The 14,956-nt window shown below is 43.6% G+C and overlaps 1 protein-coding gene across 1 annotated transcript in view; it reads right to left on the bottom strand.

Annotated features, from left to right (window-relative positions):
* Positions 1–4,706: 4,706 nt before the first annotated feature.
* AQP9 (aquaporin 9) overlaps positions 4,707–14,956 on the bottom strand; it is a 39,912-nt gene continuing 29,662 nt past the window's right edge. The window contains exon 6 of the mRNA XM_014606105.3: positions 4,707–6,086. Within this exon, the coding sequence (XP_014461591.1) occupies positions 5,924–6,086 (163 nt within the window). The 3' untranslated portion in view covers positions 4,707–5,923. The remainder of the gene's footprint in view (positions 6,087–14,956) is intronic.

Below are 14,956 nucleotides of genomic sequence, written 5' to 3'. Positions count from 1 at the left end.
CCTGGAGGTGAGTAGTGCCTTCCAGGACATACTGGTGGACACTGTCCTCTGTGTCCATGACCTCCAAGCAGTGGTGGCAGAGTTCCATGCACTGGGGTTCCCCCAGTGTATCGGAGCCCTGGACAGCACCCACATCTTGGTGACCTGCCCACCCCACGGAGACTGACCCTACTGTAGTTGCAGGGGGTTCCACTCCCTGGTCCTGCAGACACACATAAGTAGCTCAGTATTTCTCAGTGGGTGGATCTCATTTACTGCATAATAAGCATTTCCTGAGAGCGCATCTACACGTGCTCCTGTTGGGAGTAAATTTGCTCCCAATGGGAACAGTTCAGAGCAGAGAGATTCCTGCCATGTTCTGCTACCATGTGGCAGTCAATAGGAGCTCTAGGCTCCCCTGGGTGCTAGCCCCAGGTTGGCAGCAGTTACTGGGGTCAGGCCTGGACTTTGTGGAGTTGGGGGAGCTGTCCTGCCTCTGGGGCAGCTCCCTCCCACTCTGCACCCCTGCCTGCTCTCCAACCCCAGCTCTGATCTTGGAGTAGGAGCTAGGACAATTTCCCTGCCCCTACAGCAGTTAGCTGTTGGCCCTGGCTCTGATCTCTGAGCCGGGGCCCAGGAGCTACCTGCTGCAGGGGCAGGGGACTTGTCAGGTAGTAGAAAACTGTGCATTAGCCTACTTTAATATGCAGTAGATGCGGCACATGGTTATATGATGACACTTTACTGGGTATGTCTACACGTTCATTAATGCACCATAGTTACTACGTATTAAGTTTAGTATTTGGATAACCAAGTACTAAATCAATGTGCAGTAACTCATGCTATTGAACAGTAGTACCAGTGCATGGTTTGTTTGTTTTTTTTCAGATGTTAACTACACAGTAGCTTAATACTACTGTGCAGTAGCATATTAGCATGGTTTTTACCTGGCATACTATTGCACAGTGTTGTTAGGCTGCTGCGCAGCTAGCATCTCTTGTAGACGCACCCAGTCTTAAATGCTAGAGTGCAGGATTTTTATATAAATAAAAACAGGGATTAGAACACATGTTTTGGAGTTGGATTTTAATGCATGTGTAGGCTAATCCAAATGTGCAGATAAAACTGCACTTTCAAAATGGTTTCATTTACTGCACAGTAAATTAGGCTACTGCACAGTTAGCTAGTACCTGTAAGGTACTAAATGAACTGCACAGGGTCCATGTCTATATGTGACACTGACTGTGCAGTCATTTAATACTTGCATACACAAGTGCTAAATGACTGCACAGTAACCTGAGTTACTGCACAGTAGCACCAACAGCTTTTAGGTGACACTGACAGTGCATTAGCTTGTTATTACCATGCAGTAGCCATACCTCATGCTTTATGCTAGGTGATGCTGTTGTGCAGTAGTAACAAGCTCCTATATACTAACACTTCCATAGGCACTGATCAGAAGCAAATTTGTTCTTGCTCAGCCTAGGCAGTAGGGGGCAACAGGGAACAGGGAGCTCTCTGCCCCCTGTCCTGCCTCCCAGCTCCCTGCATGGAGCTGGCAGCTCCAGAAGGTGAGAGGGGCCTGGGAACCAGCCCTCACCCACCCCCTGGAGCAGCTTCTGTGCAGTATTTTACTGTGCAGTAAGTCTACTGCAAGTTAATAGCATGTATAGACACATTCAGTAGGAATTAATTAGTCCAAAACTAATAGCAGACTGGGCTTTAAATTAGTAGTGTTTAAATTGGCTCTCAGCCATTATGTCACTTGTTCACAAATAAACTGAAAATCAAATAATATTCTCAAAATGATTTTTCTCCAGGGTCTAATTTTAGACCCAAATTAGAACATTTGAGTCTGCTTTATGGCAATTCATTTACTGGAAAATCTCACAAAATGGAAAAGCTTTCCTTTGTTCCAGACTCTATTATAGTAATTCAGTAAAAATGTGCCCACTGACTATCAATTGGCATTAGATAATTTCATAATTTATATAAATTAAAAACATGCTTTGTTTTGCACAAGCAGAACTGGATGTCAGTCGAGGCTTGAGCAGAGAGAGACTTCGCTTGTTCCATTATATTAGTTCTGGCGCCATTGTTAAGATAGTTGAGTTTCCACCCCTAGCAGGAGGTGAGTCTCTTATTGTTATGCATGAAGGGTGCATCAGACCCTTCCCAAAACTCCTAGCACTTCCTCTCTGGATGATATCCTGGCACTTTGAAGTCAAAGGGAACTTTTGACACGCATCTAGTTAATTTACAGTTAAAATTTACAAATACATTACATAATTAATTGGAGTGAATAGGTCCTTAGGAAATACAAGCTTGCCAACAACCAGATGAGAGTAATTTTTAGACAGGTTTCCATGCTGTATGTTTCTACTGGTGAACTTTTACAATGCTAACTTTAAACAGAGGGAAGGAATTTCCACAAAGACACAGTGCTTAGGACAAGCCTAAATAGGCAATGCTCTTTGGCCTATGAGCTGACCTGTAGTAAGTCTGGAGGCTATGTGCAAAATTCAGCAGAGGAACTTTGTATGCTACAGCCAATGATGCAGAGACACAGGTGTGGAGTAGTTGTCCATATGCTGTGCAAGCTGTCCCAGTTGCACATCACTGACCCCTGCATTCTGCTTATCCAGTCTGTTTTATCTTAAAAGCTATGGAATAACAAAATATGTTGTGGGAAGCATGATATCACCTGTAGCCTTCTCATGCAAACTCCAGGCACAGCAAACTTGGCTGCAGCATCCACTTAAAGTAATGCCTATTACTCCAGTGCACTGGTGTGTGTGTAGTTTCACTTCCTTCTTGAAAGGCATTGATTTCAGTGGAAGTTAAGGACACCCAACAGTAGGATCAGGCCCTATGCCAAGTTGGACAAGCTATTTAATCATGTGGTGCCTTACTTTACCTGCGTGGGTAGCGGGGGGTCCAGCAGTTCAGTAAATATGTGCTTGTAAAGTACTTTCAGATGCTCACATGAAGGCTGCCACTGATTGGCTGTAAGTACAAGTTGTTATTGTTGTTAGAACTTTATAAACACATTTGATGAACGCCCTATCTTTTTCATGGTGATTAGGCCTGTGCGAAGAGCTGACCCAGGCAGGGCACCCAAGGAGGGGCTGGGGGAGCAGGGGCAGGTTGGGGGGCTTGTGGAAGAGCCCCCCATGCAGTGTAGGGCAGTGGGGGGCAGCAGGGATTGCCCCCCTGCCCAGGAGCACCCAGTGAGCACTGGGGCTTTTCTTTAAAGTACCGAGCTGGGGTGGGTGGGGGCAGCCATGGCGAGGCTGGGGGTGTGGGTAGGAGTGGGGGGTGGGGTGGCTGGGGGAGTGGGGGAGGGGGTCAGAGGGGCTGGCAGGGGTCCCCCCATGGTCCCCTCCCCCCTCTCTCATCCCCCCCATCCCTAGTACTTACCAGCTCAGAGTCTGCTGCAGCCACTGGGGACTGCCCAAATCATCAAAGCTCTCTGAATCTTTTCTGAAGTTTCAGAGCTTTGAATCAATTTGGACCTTTGAATTGCTCCCCTGATTCGATTCGGAGATTCAGCCGACAAATTGGGCCCAATCTCCTCCAAATCAAATCACCACCCGAAGCTTCACACAGCCCTAGTGGTGATGTCTTCAGCTCTAACCGCAGAATATCTCAGTGCCCAGGGCAGGTATAGAAGCTGCATTGCTGTGCCACAAAGGTAAGGTCTGCATGGAAATCTTGTTAGTTGGGAAGAATTGGTACATCATACAGTTGTTTTTCCTGTGTTTTTTTCCTGTTCAAATGACTCATGGGCTGAATGTGTTAGGCCCTCACCTTTTTCTTAGGATGCCTGTCCATAAAAAACTGATTGGATGTGACCAGAAAGATATGTGTTTGAATGCAAGCATGCAAAGAAGAGAGATGGAGCCAGTATGAAAGTCAACGTAAGTTTTCACTGTTATAGAGCTACTTGGCAATCTGAATGTGTGTTAAGAAAACATACAGAACCATAAAGCATTCATTAAATATGAAGTTATGCACTCCCTCCATACTAAATGACTGCACAGTAACCTGAACTACTGCACAGTAGTGCCAACAAACAGCTTTTTTGTGATGCTACTGTGTACAAGTACAAGAGACGCAATGCTACTGCGCAGTAGTCTGGGGCTACTGCACAATCAGCTTTTTGTGTAGACGTGGCCAGTTTCTGCCAGCAGGTAGGGTCAAGGAGGTGAAGTGCCAGACCTGACCCCCATAAATGGAGAGGATAAAGCATCCAACTGCATATGAACGGCACGTGCCTCTAGCGGCTGGGGGGGCACAGCTGCCCTGGCAGCAGCGGGAGCACAGCGGCGGTAAGCTGGGAGGTCCTGCAGATGCCGCTGCTACTGGCAGCGGGGGGTAGGGTGGGTGGTGAGCACTGACCAGTTGGCAGCGTCGCAAGTGGCCAGTGGCGATCGTGGAACACCTGCAGACGCTGCTGGCAGCGGGGCAGTGAGCAGTGCCTACCTGCAGGGGGTGCACCTGCCACGCTCAGGGGGTGCACATGCACCCCCTACGCGTTGTCCCTGCAACTGTATTCCCACCTCTGATCAAAAGAAAGCATTCTACCCTCCCAAGCAGAGAGTTTGGACAAAACACTGTAGGTTTCAAGGACAAAAACTAATGTTTAATAGTGTCACCATCCTAAAATGTGTGAATGGAGCTGATGACCAAGAGTTCCTGCCACAAAAACAGATTTAAAACACCACTGAATATGAAATCTCTTTATTTGTGGTCACCACCACCACCACCCAGATATAAATTAGAGAGAGCATTGGGTAAATTTCACATGTTCAACTTAGATTGATAAAACAGAAATCAACTAGATTTTTTCCAAAGGAACCATGTGATAGTGATACCGACTAACATTACCTGAACACCGTGGGAGCAGAACATATCTAACCACCGGAATGCCCACACCTTAGAGTTCCTCTGTGAATCTGACTTTCTAAAGAGCTCCAGGAAGTTCAGGGCTGGAGTCTCATCTTGGGCCTATCTCTGATTTGTTTTTGTTTTAGGATGGGTTAATGCCAAACTTAAAAATTGTTCTTCTACAAGAGGAAACTCACCTCTGCACAGAGAGCTAGCACACAACAGAAATTGTGCATAGGCCACCTTCTGTCCTCTTTATGGCACAAACTTATGCTGTTGCCCCCTCTGCCCTGGGGTGGATTTTGCCCAGGAAGCACAGCAAGAGAAGTTTGAATCTTTCAGATTTCATTAAGCAATTAAAATGGTGGCTAGTTTAAAAATCATGTCTGAGCATTACTGCTATGAAGAAACTTTAGCAAAAATCTTAATATTTTCTTTTAATCCAAACTTTTCACCAGGGATATTTTTATCCATTTCTCAGCATTTTCTGCACAATCAAGCCATGGACACCTTGTTTCAGAGCTGTCCAGTTAATGATTAGATATAAAATTAGATATAAACCACTTCAGTTAATTTATAGGCAATTCTGATCTTGTTTTTTCTTTCTTGCAAATAACATATTTTATAACAGCTTTATAATCATTGGAGCATTCTTTTTACATGGCAGTGCAGCACTTGGCCAATTAACTGACTAGGTATGCAGTTTTGTGACAGTGCCTCATTCATTGCTGGCTAATTAGGTAACAATTTATCTTGTCTGGATGAAATTAGCAGGTCATGGTATTACCCCATTATAGTTTAATCTAAGAGAAAGCTTGCCCTGAAAACTACAGGAAAAAAAAGTGGCAGTCTTTACCCTGAAACTAATAATTTAATTTCCAGATTTTCAAGTAATTGGTCTGCTGTTTCATTGGAAGAAATCTTTTTTGGATTTGTTTTCTGTAGAGGTCACTTGTAGTTTATGAAACATGTACTTTAAGATTCATTCCCACAACTTTTTGCAGAATGATTTGAATAGTCATTCTGTTATTTAAAAAAAAAATGCTGATTGTAATTACCCCACGTTGGTAAGTTCATATTTGGTATACATGTCAGTGTCTTGTTCTGGCTGAGTATCTGAATGGTGGATTTCAATAAAAAGAACATAAATAAGGGCTCCAATTACTCCTCCCATCATAGGTGCAACTATAGGAACCCACCACCAGTTATTTCCAGCCCTGTAAGAAAGAAACAAGAATTATTATTTTTTGTATCCAATGCTGTCAACTTTTCAGTAGCTGAGTAACAAATACCATATGCTAATATTGACTCTGTTGTAGTATTCCTTGAGGTAGAATGCTTACTGCCATGGGGTATTTATACCATATCTCACCATGAGAAATGTTTACTAATGCCTAATGTTTTTTGGTCATGCTTCTTATAGTTCCTATCCAAACTATGTCCACCCAGGACAGTTTTCTTAGAAAAAGTCTCCTTAACTATATTCCTGTAGGAGATTAACAATACTCAGCTTTTCTAGAAGAGGAATCATTTTCTAATCTGTAGTGAAATTCAGCGTGACATGCATTGCATTGCAGCATAACATGATGTTGTCACCTGGCCATTTATGTATGTTCAGTTGTGATAAATGTAGAGTTATGTCCAAACAACTGGCCTACCCATGTCAATTAAAACTTTAATTAATTTTCCTTCAGTGTAATAAAATGTGTTTGCCTAGAAACATACTTTTTTTACTATAATGGTCAAGATTCAGTTTCATAAAATAATTTATTGTGTAATTTACTGTGGAGTTCTTTCACTAGTAGTTAAAAGACAACATAGTTTCATAAGCTAATGCTGGCTTTTTCCTAAAATTTAGTATCCTGTTAGCAAGCCTGGTAAGCCCAAGGGTGAAATACTGGCTCCAAGGAAGTCCAAGCACATTTCTGTAACTGGCACCAGGCCAGGAGTTCACCTGAAGTGTATAGATGTTTGTATTGGGGGGGCTCTAAAGACACCACTGCATTGCCAAAAATGTAAAAAACAATCAACAGCAGTAATAATATGCATGGGCCAGAGATGCAAGCAAGTTGTGCTCCATGTCTGAGACTTCTACAATCATTGACAGCTACATTGTTGAGCACTAGTTTCAGAGTTTTGACAATATGTTCAAATATGCTAGAGCATAAAAGTGGTTTGACTCTAACATGATATATTAATTGAAGATGTGATTCTTGAGCAAAAACCAGTCACCCCAGTTTCACATATATTGGAGATGGAGAGAGAATGTAATTTTTTCCCAATTACAAAAGGACAAACTCATTTGAGAAGGAAACATCACAGAGAACAACTAGGGGATTATTACAGAGCAATGACACTATATGAATAATCACTTAGTCCTCAGCCAAAAACATTTATGTGGAAGTTAATGTTTTGCCATGGCACAAATACAGCATATTGCAAGTTTGGCAATGCCTAATTTATGATATTATTATTAGGTTTTTTAAATTCAAAGATACCTCAATCTTTATGCCGCAGTTTGGAGTTTTTCCTTTGGAGAGTTAAGTCCTTGACATTTTCCTCCTGAGTTTGCAGCACTGTTAATTGCTCAGCTCTGAGCATCTGGGACGCTAGTTTGCTGTGACAAGCTGTATGCTATTGCCAGCCTGTATTTTGTTGATCTGCACGTGCAAATGTGTGTGTGGGGGAGGGGAGGTGAAGGTGGATTTATTTATATCTGTGAAGATAGGGTCATTGTGAATCCTATATTTATCTTTTGTATACCACTGGCCCTCATTTCAGTAGTTATCTGGAAGCTTAGCATTCTCCCTCCTGCTAGGAGGGTTAGTGAAACACTTCCAGCAAGGCTGATACTAAAGCTAACCTGAGATCAAGACATTTCTGCAGAATAGCTTGCTGTGACCTTCTGAAATAGAGGCAAGTACTCTTTGGCTAAGTACAGACAGACAAAAAGCCCAAGGCTGAATTGATTCAGTCTCTGCAGGTTAGTCTACGCTGCAGAGATTGAACCAATAAGCAAATGAACAGACATTCACTTTTGATTCAGGAAATGCAGCCACATGCCTGCAGTGGCTCAAGCCAGAAGTTGGGGGCACTAGATCATGCCTGTCAGCCACTGCCAAAGGGAAGGAAAGAGAGAAGCCCTCCAAGGCTTTCCACTCTACTCCCTGCTCAAACAGAAGCGGTTTGGCCAGGCACCAGCCCAGAGCTAGCTGGAGAGTCTGCCTGGGGGCAGGGAGGCACCTGCCGGGCTGAGGAGAGGGTTCGGGGGAGGAAAGGTAGTGGTGCTGAATTCATAAAAGCTTGAACAAAAATAGTTCTTTCTCTGAAGTGAGCATTAAACACAGCTCAGCTACGTGTTCATTTTCCCTTCATGCTGCCCCTGAAGTCACTGGGATTTGCAGTCCACAATCACAGCAGCAAGACTCTGTGATCAGGGTTACTCATCACTTCCTGCTTCCAGGTGCCTCTGGGATTTGTAGTTCATAGTCACAGCCAGCCATAAGCTTAGCAGGGCAGGGCAGCTCTGTACTTGGGGGAAGGGGAGTTTAACCCCCCTCCCTGGCCCCAGACCCCAGCTGGGGTTTGCCTGGGGGGTGGGGGGGGGCAGTGAGTTGGCCGGTGAGCCAGCCCTTACTGCTCCAGCTAGGGAGCAGAGGGTCAGGTCCAGCCCTGCTTTCAGGAGCAGACAGCACAGCCCAGCCCAGGGCTGCAAAGCATGCTTGGATGCTGGGGGGTCTCTGATGTAATCTGAAGCAGGAAGGGGTCTGGGACAGAAGTTTTATAAGCTGGGTTGACCTAAATCAGTTAAGTCTGATACTACATTTAACTAGGCTTATCTTAAACCAGTTTCAGCCATTTTGAATTTGGTTTGTATACGTTGAACTTCTGTTCTGTTATGGTTTAAACCAATTTCTGATCACTTAAACTGGTTTATGTGTAATTTCTGTTCCCAGCCTTTGCGACAGGCCTGAGCTGTACTGAGGCACACTCAATTCTCTTATTGCCCAACACTTAGCACTTCTGCCAAATCAGTGGGAAATCATCCAATGTTTTGGCATAATAAAGTGTTTTTTCTGCTATTATACTACTTACTAGCCACATCCTACTTGATTTATCCATATAACTCAAGTTTCCAGAGCAGAAGAATAAAAGCAGAGGAAACCACTTGTAGCTCCTTATCACAGATTCCCTCCATGCAAGAGAATGTACATTGGATACAGGACTGAGAAAAACAGTTTCTCATTTTTGTTTACTTTTGTCCCTGTTACAAGGAGGGTGCACTATAGGTATTAGAGCCAATGTATTTAGTCTTTTGGGGAGTATGGTCAAATGGCAAAAGATAGTAGAGTCCCCAGCTTCCTTTCTACTTGAGAGCTTATGTAGGGTGCTATAATTAATTAAGCTATAATTGCTTAATTGCTGCATGTAAAAGATAATTTGACTCTAGACCAAATCCTAACTTGCTATAAAATCACCTCTCTGCAATGGATGTACAAGGTAAGGTATGGGGGTGGTTAAGCAGAAAAACTGGAGTAGCATTAATTGGGATAAAAAATATTAAGCAAAATCCTGTGAAGGTGTTTAAAATGCCCATGGAGGTCCATGTTTAAACACAGAGAATATTACACTTATTGGTGCCAGTTAGCTACTGTATGCTATACTCTACAGAGAGACTCTCAGTTTTGAGAACTAGTTCATTAAAAAAGGAGAGCAAAGTAGTTCCAGGTGCCACACCTTCCCCTCCATCCCCCTTTTAGGGTTTCTCATCAAATTTTACTCTTTGTAAATGCTTTTTCTCTTCCTGTTGCTATACTCAGCCTCCAGTTTCTTTCAGATATTATTACCTTATGTACTCTTTGAAACTATGATAGAACCATTTCAAACTTCAGTGTCTTGTATGTGTGTGCGCACTCACGTTGCAGGGTCGCTAGTGTTCCTTCCCACTCTGATTTACAGAAAGTATTAGACTTTGTTTTCTTTTTTTTTTTTTTACTTTCTGAAAAGTAGTAGAATTGCATTTGAATGCATATCCAGATTATTCCATGTCTGTGCTATCAAAGCTACTACCAGGTGCAAGTTACCATGGAACCCTTCTCCCTGCTGATGCAGCCCAGCCTGGCTCCATAGAGCCCCTGCCAGCCTGGCCCTGTGCTCCTGCTGCCCCACACCACTGGTGTGGGCCCCACTTTCCTGCCCAGCTGTCACTGTGCTCCTGCATGCCCACTCACTTCTACTCATCCCCACCTGCTGCTGCTGCCACTCTCTGGCACCACATGACTCCTAGCTGCATGGCTATGACCACAAGACTCAGCAGGAACTGGCCCAGCTTTGAAGATTGGGGTGATCATCTGTGGTCCTCCCCTTCCCCCCCACTTATCTGAGTTTCCCTCTCTGGCACAGAGAAGCAGGAATAGCCCCATGGTTCCAGGCCAGAGGGCTCTGGCAGGCAGAGGTTTCCAAGTGGGGGTGGGGGGACTGGGGTGGGGCAGGGAAGGGCCAGGCAGGCCTTGCTGGTGGGCTGCTTAGTCCTGCTGCTGGCTTGCCCTGGGTCCTACTGCCCCTGGCTTCTGTCATCTTTGACAGGCAGCCAGAAGCAGATAAATATTCATTTTCTACATATTTTAGGCGCCCCACGGGCTAGATAGAATGGCTTGGCAGGCCGAATCTGGCTTGTGGGCCATACTTGGCTGCCCCTGATGTGGAGTGAAGTTGGGCTGTTCCTAACAATATTTAGGTTTTAATGGTATAAGTGGCTAGTTTTAATGATTTAAATTCAGAAGATGTTGCTTCACATTTTAAATATGAAATCAAAATATTTTAAGTGTTTTAAACTAGTAAAGCTGATACAAAGATTTCTTTGTGGACAAGATCTTATTTTAGTTTTTTGGCTTTCCCCAAAACAGAAGTTATCTTTAGTCAGAGGTGTTTGGGAAAAGCATCATCAAAAGTAGACATGTTAACAGCAGAGATGATAGATACTCAGCCAGTACCAACAGTCTACAAACAGGAGAAAATTAGAATGGATAAAGCTCCAGTGAGGATCTAGTATGGCTGGATCTGTTGCAACTAACCACCAGATGTCACTCTGAGTACACATTATAGCTCTAATACCCCAATGTATATTAAATAAATTCAGAAGTAGTTTCATAGGAGATAAAGCTACAGATATAATCTATGAAGGAAGAGCACCAGTTCATGCAGAACTTTCTGTTGACTTCTAAGTAAACACTAATGTCAGCTAAAAAACCCAACAAATACTGGTCTAGCTGGTCAGCATTTACTCATCATAAAAAAATGCATTGTAAGCAGGGGTGAAAACACTTAATTGCTTCTATTTACTTTCAGATATTGGAATAAAATATTAATCTTTAGCACCATCCTGTATAGATGCCTTTTATGTTTGCCTGCTTGCCAGCCTGTTAATCAGCTATAAAGTTTGCTGCTTGTATCTGAATCTCTGGCTGCATCCACATGAGACGCTGACTGCGCAGTTGTTACTGCACAGTCATTTAGTACTTGCATGCAAGTTATTGAGTTACTGTGTGGTGGCATCGCCAAATGGCTTTTAGGTGATGCTGACTATTCAGTAGCTCATTACTACTGTGCAGTAGTGTTGCGTCCTACTTTGTTCCACACAATGCTACTGCACATCAGTAAGGCACTACTGCACAGTCAGTGTCTCATGTAGACGTGGCCTCTGGCTCTTTTTTCTCACTGTAACTAGAACTGTTACCAGAAACCCTGTTTCTGCTTGTTTAACCTACTTGTTAGGAGCTCTGTTTCCTTTTGTTAGGAGACCAAACCCTGCAAATGTGTAATGACGACTGGGACAGTTTAACTTGGTGACACTCTGCACGTTTATTGCATGAGTCAGCATGGATACTACCTGCAACTCCTGGAACCATCCATATCTAAAATGCATAGTGGAAACCCCCCATTCTCCTCTTATATGGCATTCTGGATGGTTTGAGCACACACTTCTAACAGGGGTCCTAGACACTAACAGACCAATCTAGTGGGGGCAAAAAAAAACGTGTTAGGATCTCTTTTTATTCACAAGAACTTTACTGCCACTAGGCCCTGACAGGTCCCTATAGGCAGCAAGTCTGTCTGAGCAGTTCCACTTTGTGAAAAATACAATTAAATATCAATTGGATTGGAATAAGAATGGTTTAGTGACCAGCTAGATGATTAGTCATTCACCTGGGAGGCTTACAATCTAGTCCCTGCTCCAATCCCCTCAGCATTTCTTACTGGTGACTTCAAGTGCCCCCTCCACTCAGCTGCTGGTTCCTGTGAATTCCAGTGTTTATGTGCCTAAGTCCCTCGCACGTTGTACTGGGGAGCCTGGGCACCTTACTCAGGGCTCTGAATTCTACCATGGTGCAAAACACCTATAGCTTATCTACTGAAGCTCTTGAGTGCTATAATTCTTATGACTGGCTAGTAAATATAGCCTCTAGTGTGGAGTATACCTGAGAAAGAAGAATTAAGTCAAGCTGTACACTAACTGGTTACACTTCATCAACTAATTGGTCACTTCAACTTCCTGGATACAAAAAATCATGGACTAAATATAGACATTGGATTTATGACACCTTGTAACCTGCCTGACATCTGACTCCTCAGGTACCTTTCCAGTATTTACCTGCTACATTAATCACCCCACACTCCTACCTCCACTCCCCCCTCAGCCTGTCTCTCACTTAGTGACTCCTCAGTTTACATCTTCACTGGCTGCCTTTCTTGCATGCATACCAGCCTCTGGTTTCTTTACTATTCATTCCATCCAGGCAGAGCACACATCAACCACAGATGCTTCCTCAGCCTGACAAAGGGTATTTAAATCTGAAAGCTTGCTAAGAAGAATTTTTCCAACTATTTGAGTTGGTCTAATAAAATATATCGGATTTACCCAAAGAACCTTGTCTGCCAATTGGTTACACTAAAATTCACATATTTATTATTTCTTTAATGATGTATCCGACGCTTTAGGCCAGCTGTATAACACAGTTAACATCTGCATTCAGATTTGTAACTATGTTGTAAATGGGTAAGAGAACAATCATGTTGTAACAGTCATGTAGCAACACTCTAGACTTATTTATAATTGTTGTGTAAATGAGGACGGAGAGGACGATTTCCTGCATAATTTATATCTGTCCAAAAATTATCAATGCACCCCACCTCTGTCCCTGGTAGTAAGATTATTGCAACAATTTAATGTTCCCCATATTAAATATGGTCTTTATGGCTGGATCCAGATGTGCAGGCATGTGTGGTTTGTGGTGCTGTAAGCCTCTTTGAGATAGGGAAGCAGGCAAACCTGGGCTAGCTGCTCCCATTTCCACGTGCCTTAGCGCAGAGGCTGTACTGCAGATTCCCCATGCTGAGGCATGTGGAGCCCCTGTCTTGAGGCAGAGCCTGGCTGGCTGGCACACAGGTGCCTTAGTGCAGGAGGTCTGCAGCATGCAGAGATGGGAACAGGCAGCCCTGGGCTGCCTGCTGCCTCATCTCCATGTGCTGCTCGCTGGCTGGGTGGAGCACAGTGCCTCAGAGCGGGGACTGCCTGCCAGCTAGTCCCTCACTGAAAGCACCCTGTGCCCCAGCCAGCTCCTCCTGCAGCACACGGAGGTGCATGCACAAGGGCAGGGGCATGCACTGTGGCACAAAGTAGCAGCACAAATTTGTACTGCTGCAAACACACACCCCTGCTCATGTGGACACAGCCTATGGTGTTGCTTTACTTCCAACCTGGTCATAAATCCCAAACTAAAAAAACAGAAGATCCCGAATAGGTAGCTGATATTCTTTTTATAATCAGTTTATAGGAATTTTCTGATTTTACATTGGCCAGAAAGACTCCCAAACTTTTCCAGCAAAATAGCCTATTTGTAATCCAAAGTTTGCTTTGTTTGTGCATACTGTCACATGCACAGTTACGGACTGGGGAAGACTGACAAAGCTGCCATTCTTCAGGCAAGGATCTGAAGGTCGCAGTACCATAAGCTTAACAGCATGCTCTTGTTGCAAAAGAACCAATAGCATACTAAGCTATATTAACAGGAGTATTGCTTGCAAATCAAGGGAAGTGACATTCAGTTTTGGTTCCTGAACTTTAGGCAGGATTTGGACAATTTAGAGTCCAAAAGAGTAACAAATGATTGGAGGGGGGAGGGGTGGAAATTGAAGGCTGAAAGAACTAGAATTATTTCCTATGGAAAAGAGGGCTGAGGTGGGATTTGATAACAGTCTTGAAATACCTGAGGGGCAGTTGTAAAGAGAATTGTGATAGACTAATCTGTAGCTGAAGGGGACAGGGAGCAATGGTCTTCAAATGCAGCAAGGGAAATTTAGATTGGATGGGATGGTATAGATAAGTCTGCCTGATCCTACCCTGAAAAGGGGGCTAGACTAGATGACTTCTTGAAGTTCTTTCCAACAACTTTACTTTTTTCCTATAATTCTAAGATGCCCCTTACAAATAATTCCTGCTCCAGTCAACCAGACGTTCTTCCTCCTAAAAACTGGTTTGAAGACAATATATGACTCTGTCTACATTCTCTGTGCGTTTACGAAGTGGCTCCTGGAACTAGATATGCATAAAATGTCTGCCTTTACTGTGTGCCTAGGTCTAGTTGTGCACTTAGCTCGCACTGAGCAAAGGAAGTATCAGTACTGTGCCAGTAAAGCTCAGTTTGTCATATTTCTGCATGACCAGAATTAGACACAAATATAGACATATATATCTAAGACAGTCTGATGTGTTTCTGGCTTTTAAAGCACACATCACTCCACCAACTGGTAACTTTACAGCAATTGTGGTGGTTTCTGAAAGTTTCTGAGACAGAAGAAAGCAATTTCTTTATGATGTGTTCAGAGATATCTGGGAACCATAGTTTGGGAGGGTCTGCTTAAAACTGAGTGACTTGAGAAAATTCAACTTTTCATTGCAGAAAATCCTCTTCAGTGCCTGGACTCAATGTGCTACCTCAGCACACTTCAAACTTAAAGTGTAGGAGTAATTCCTGTTGACTTTGGGACTACATATGTGAAGTACAACAAATACTGAATGACGCGGCTC

This window comes from Alligator mississippiensis, chromosome 11 (assembly GCF_030867095.1).
Source record: "Alligator mississippiensis isolate rAllMis1 chromosome 11, rAllMis1, whole genome shotgun sequence".
Taxonomy (NCBI): domain Eukaryota; kingdom Metazoa; phylum Chordata; order Crocodylia; family Alligatoridae; genus Alligator; species Alligator mississippiensis.
Note: the sequence above shows the minus strand (reverse complement) of the source record. Positions and strands in the feature narration are given on the sequence as shown.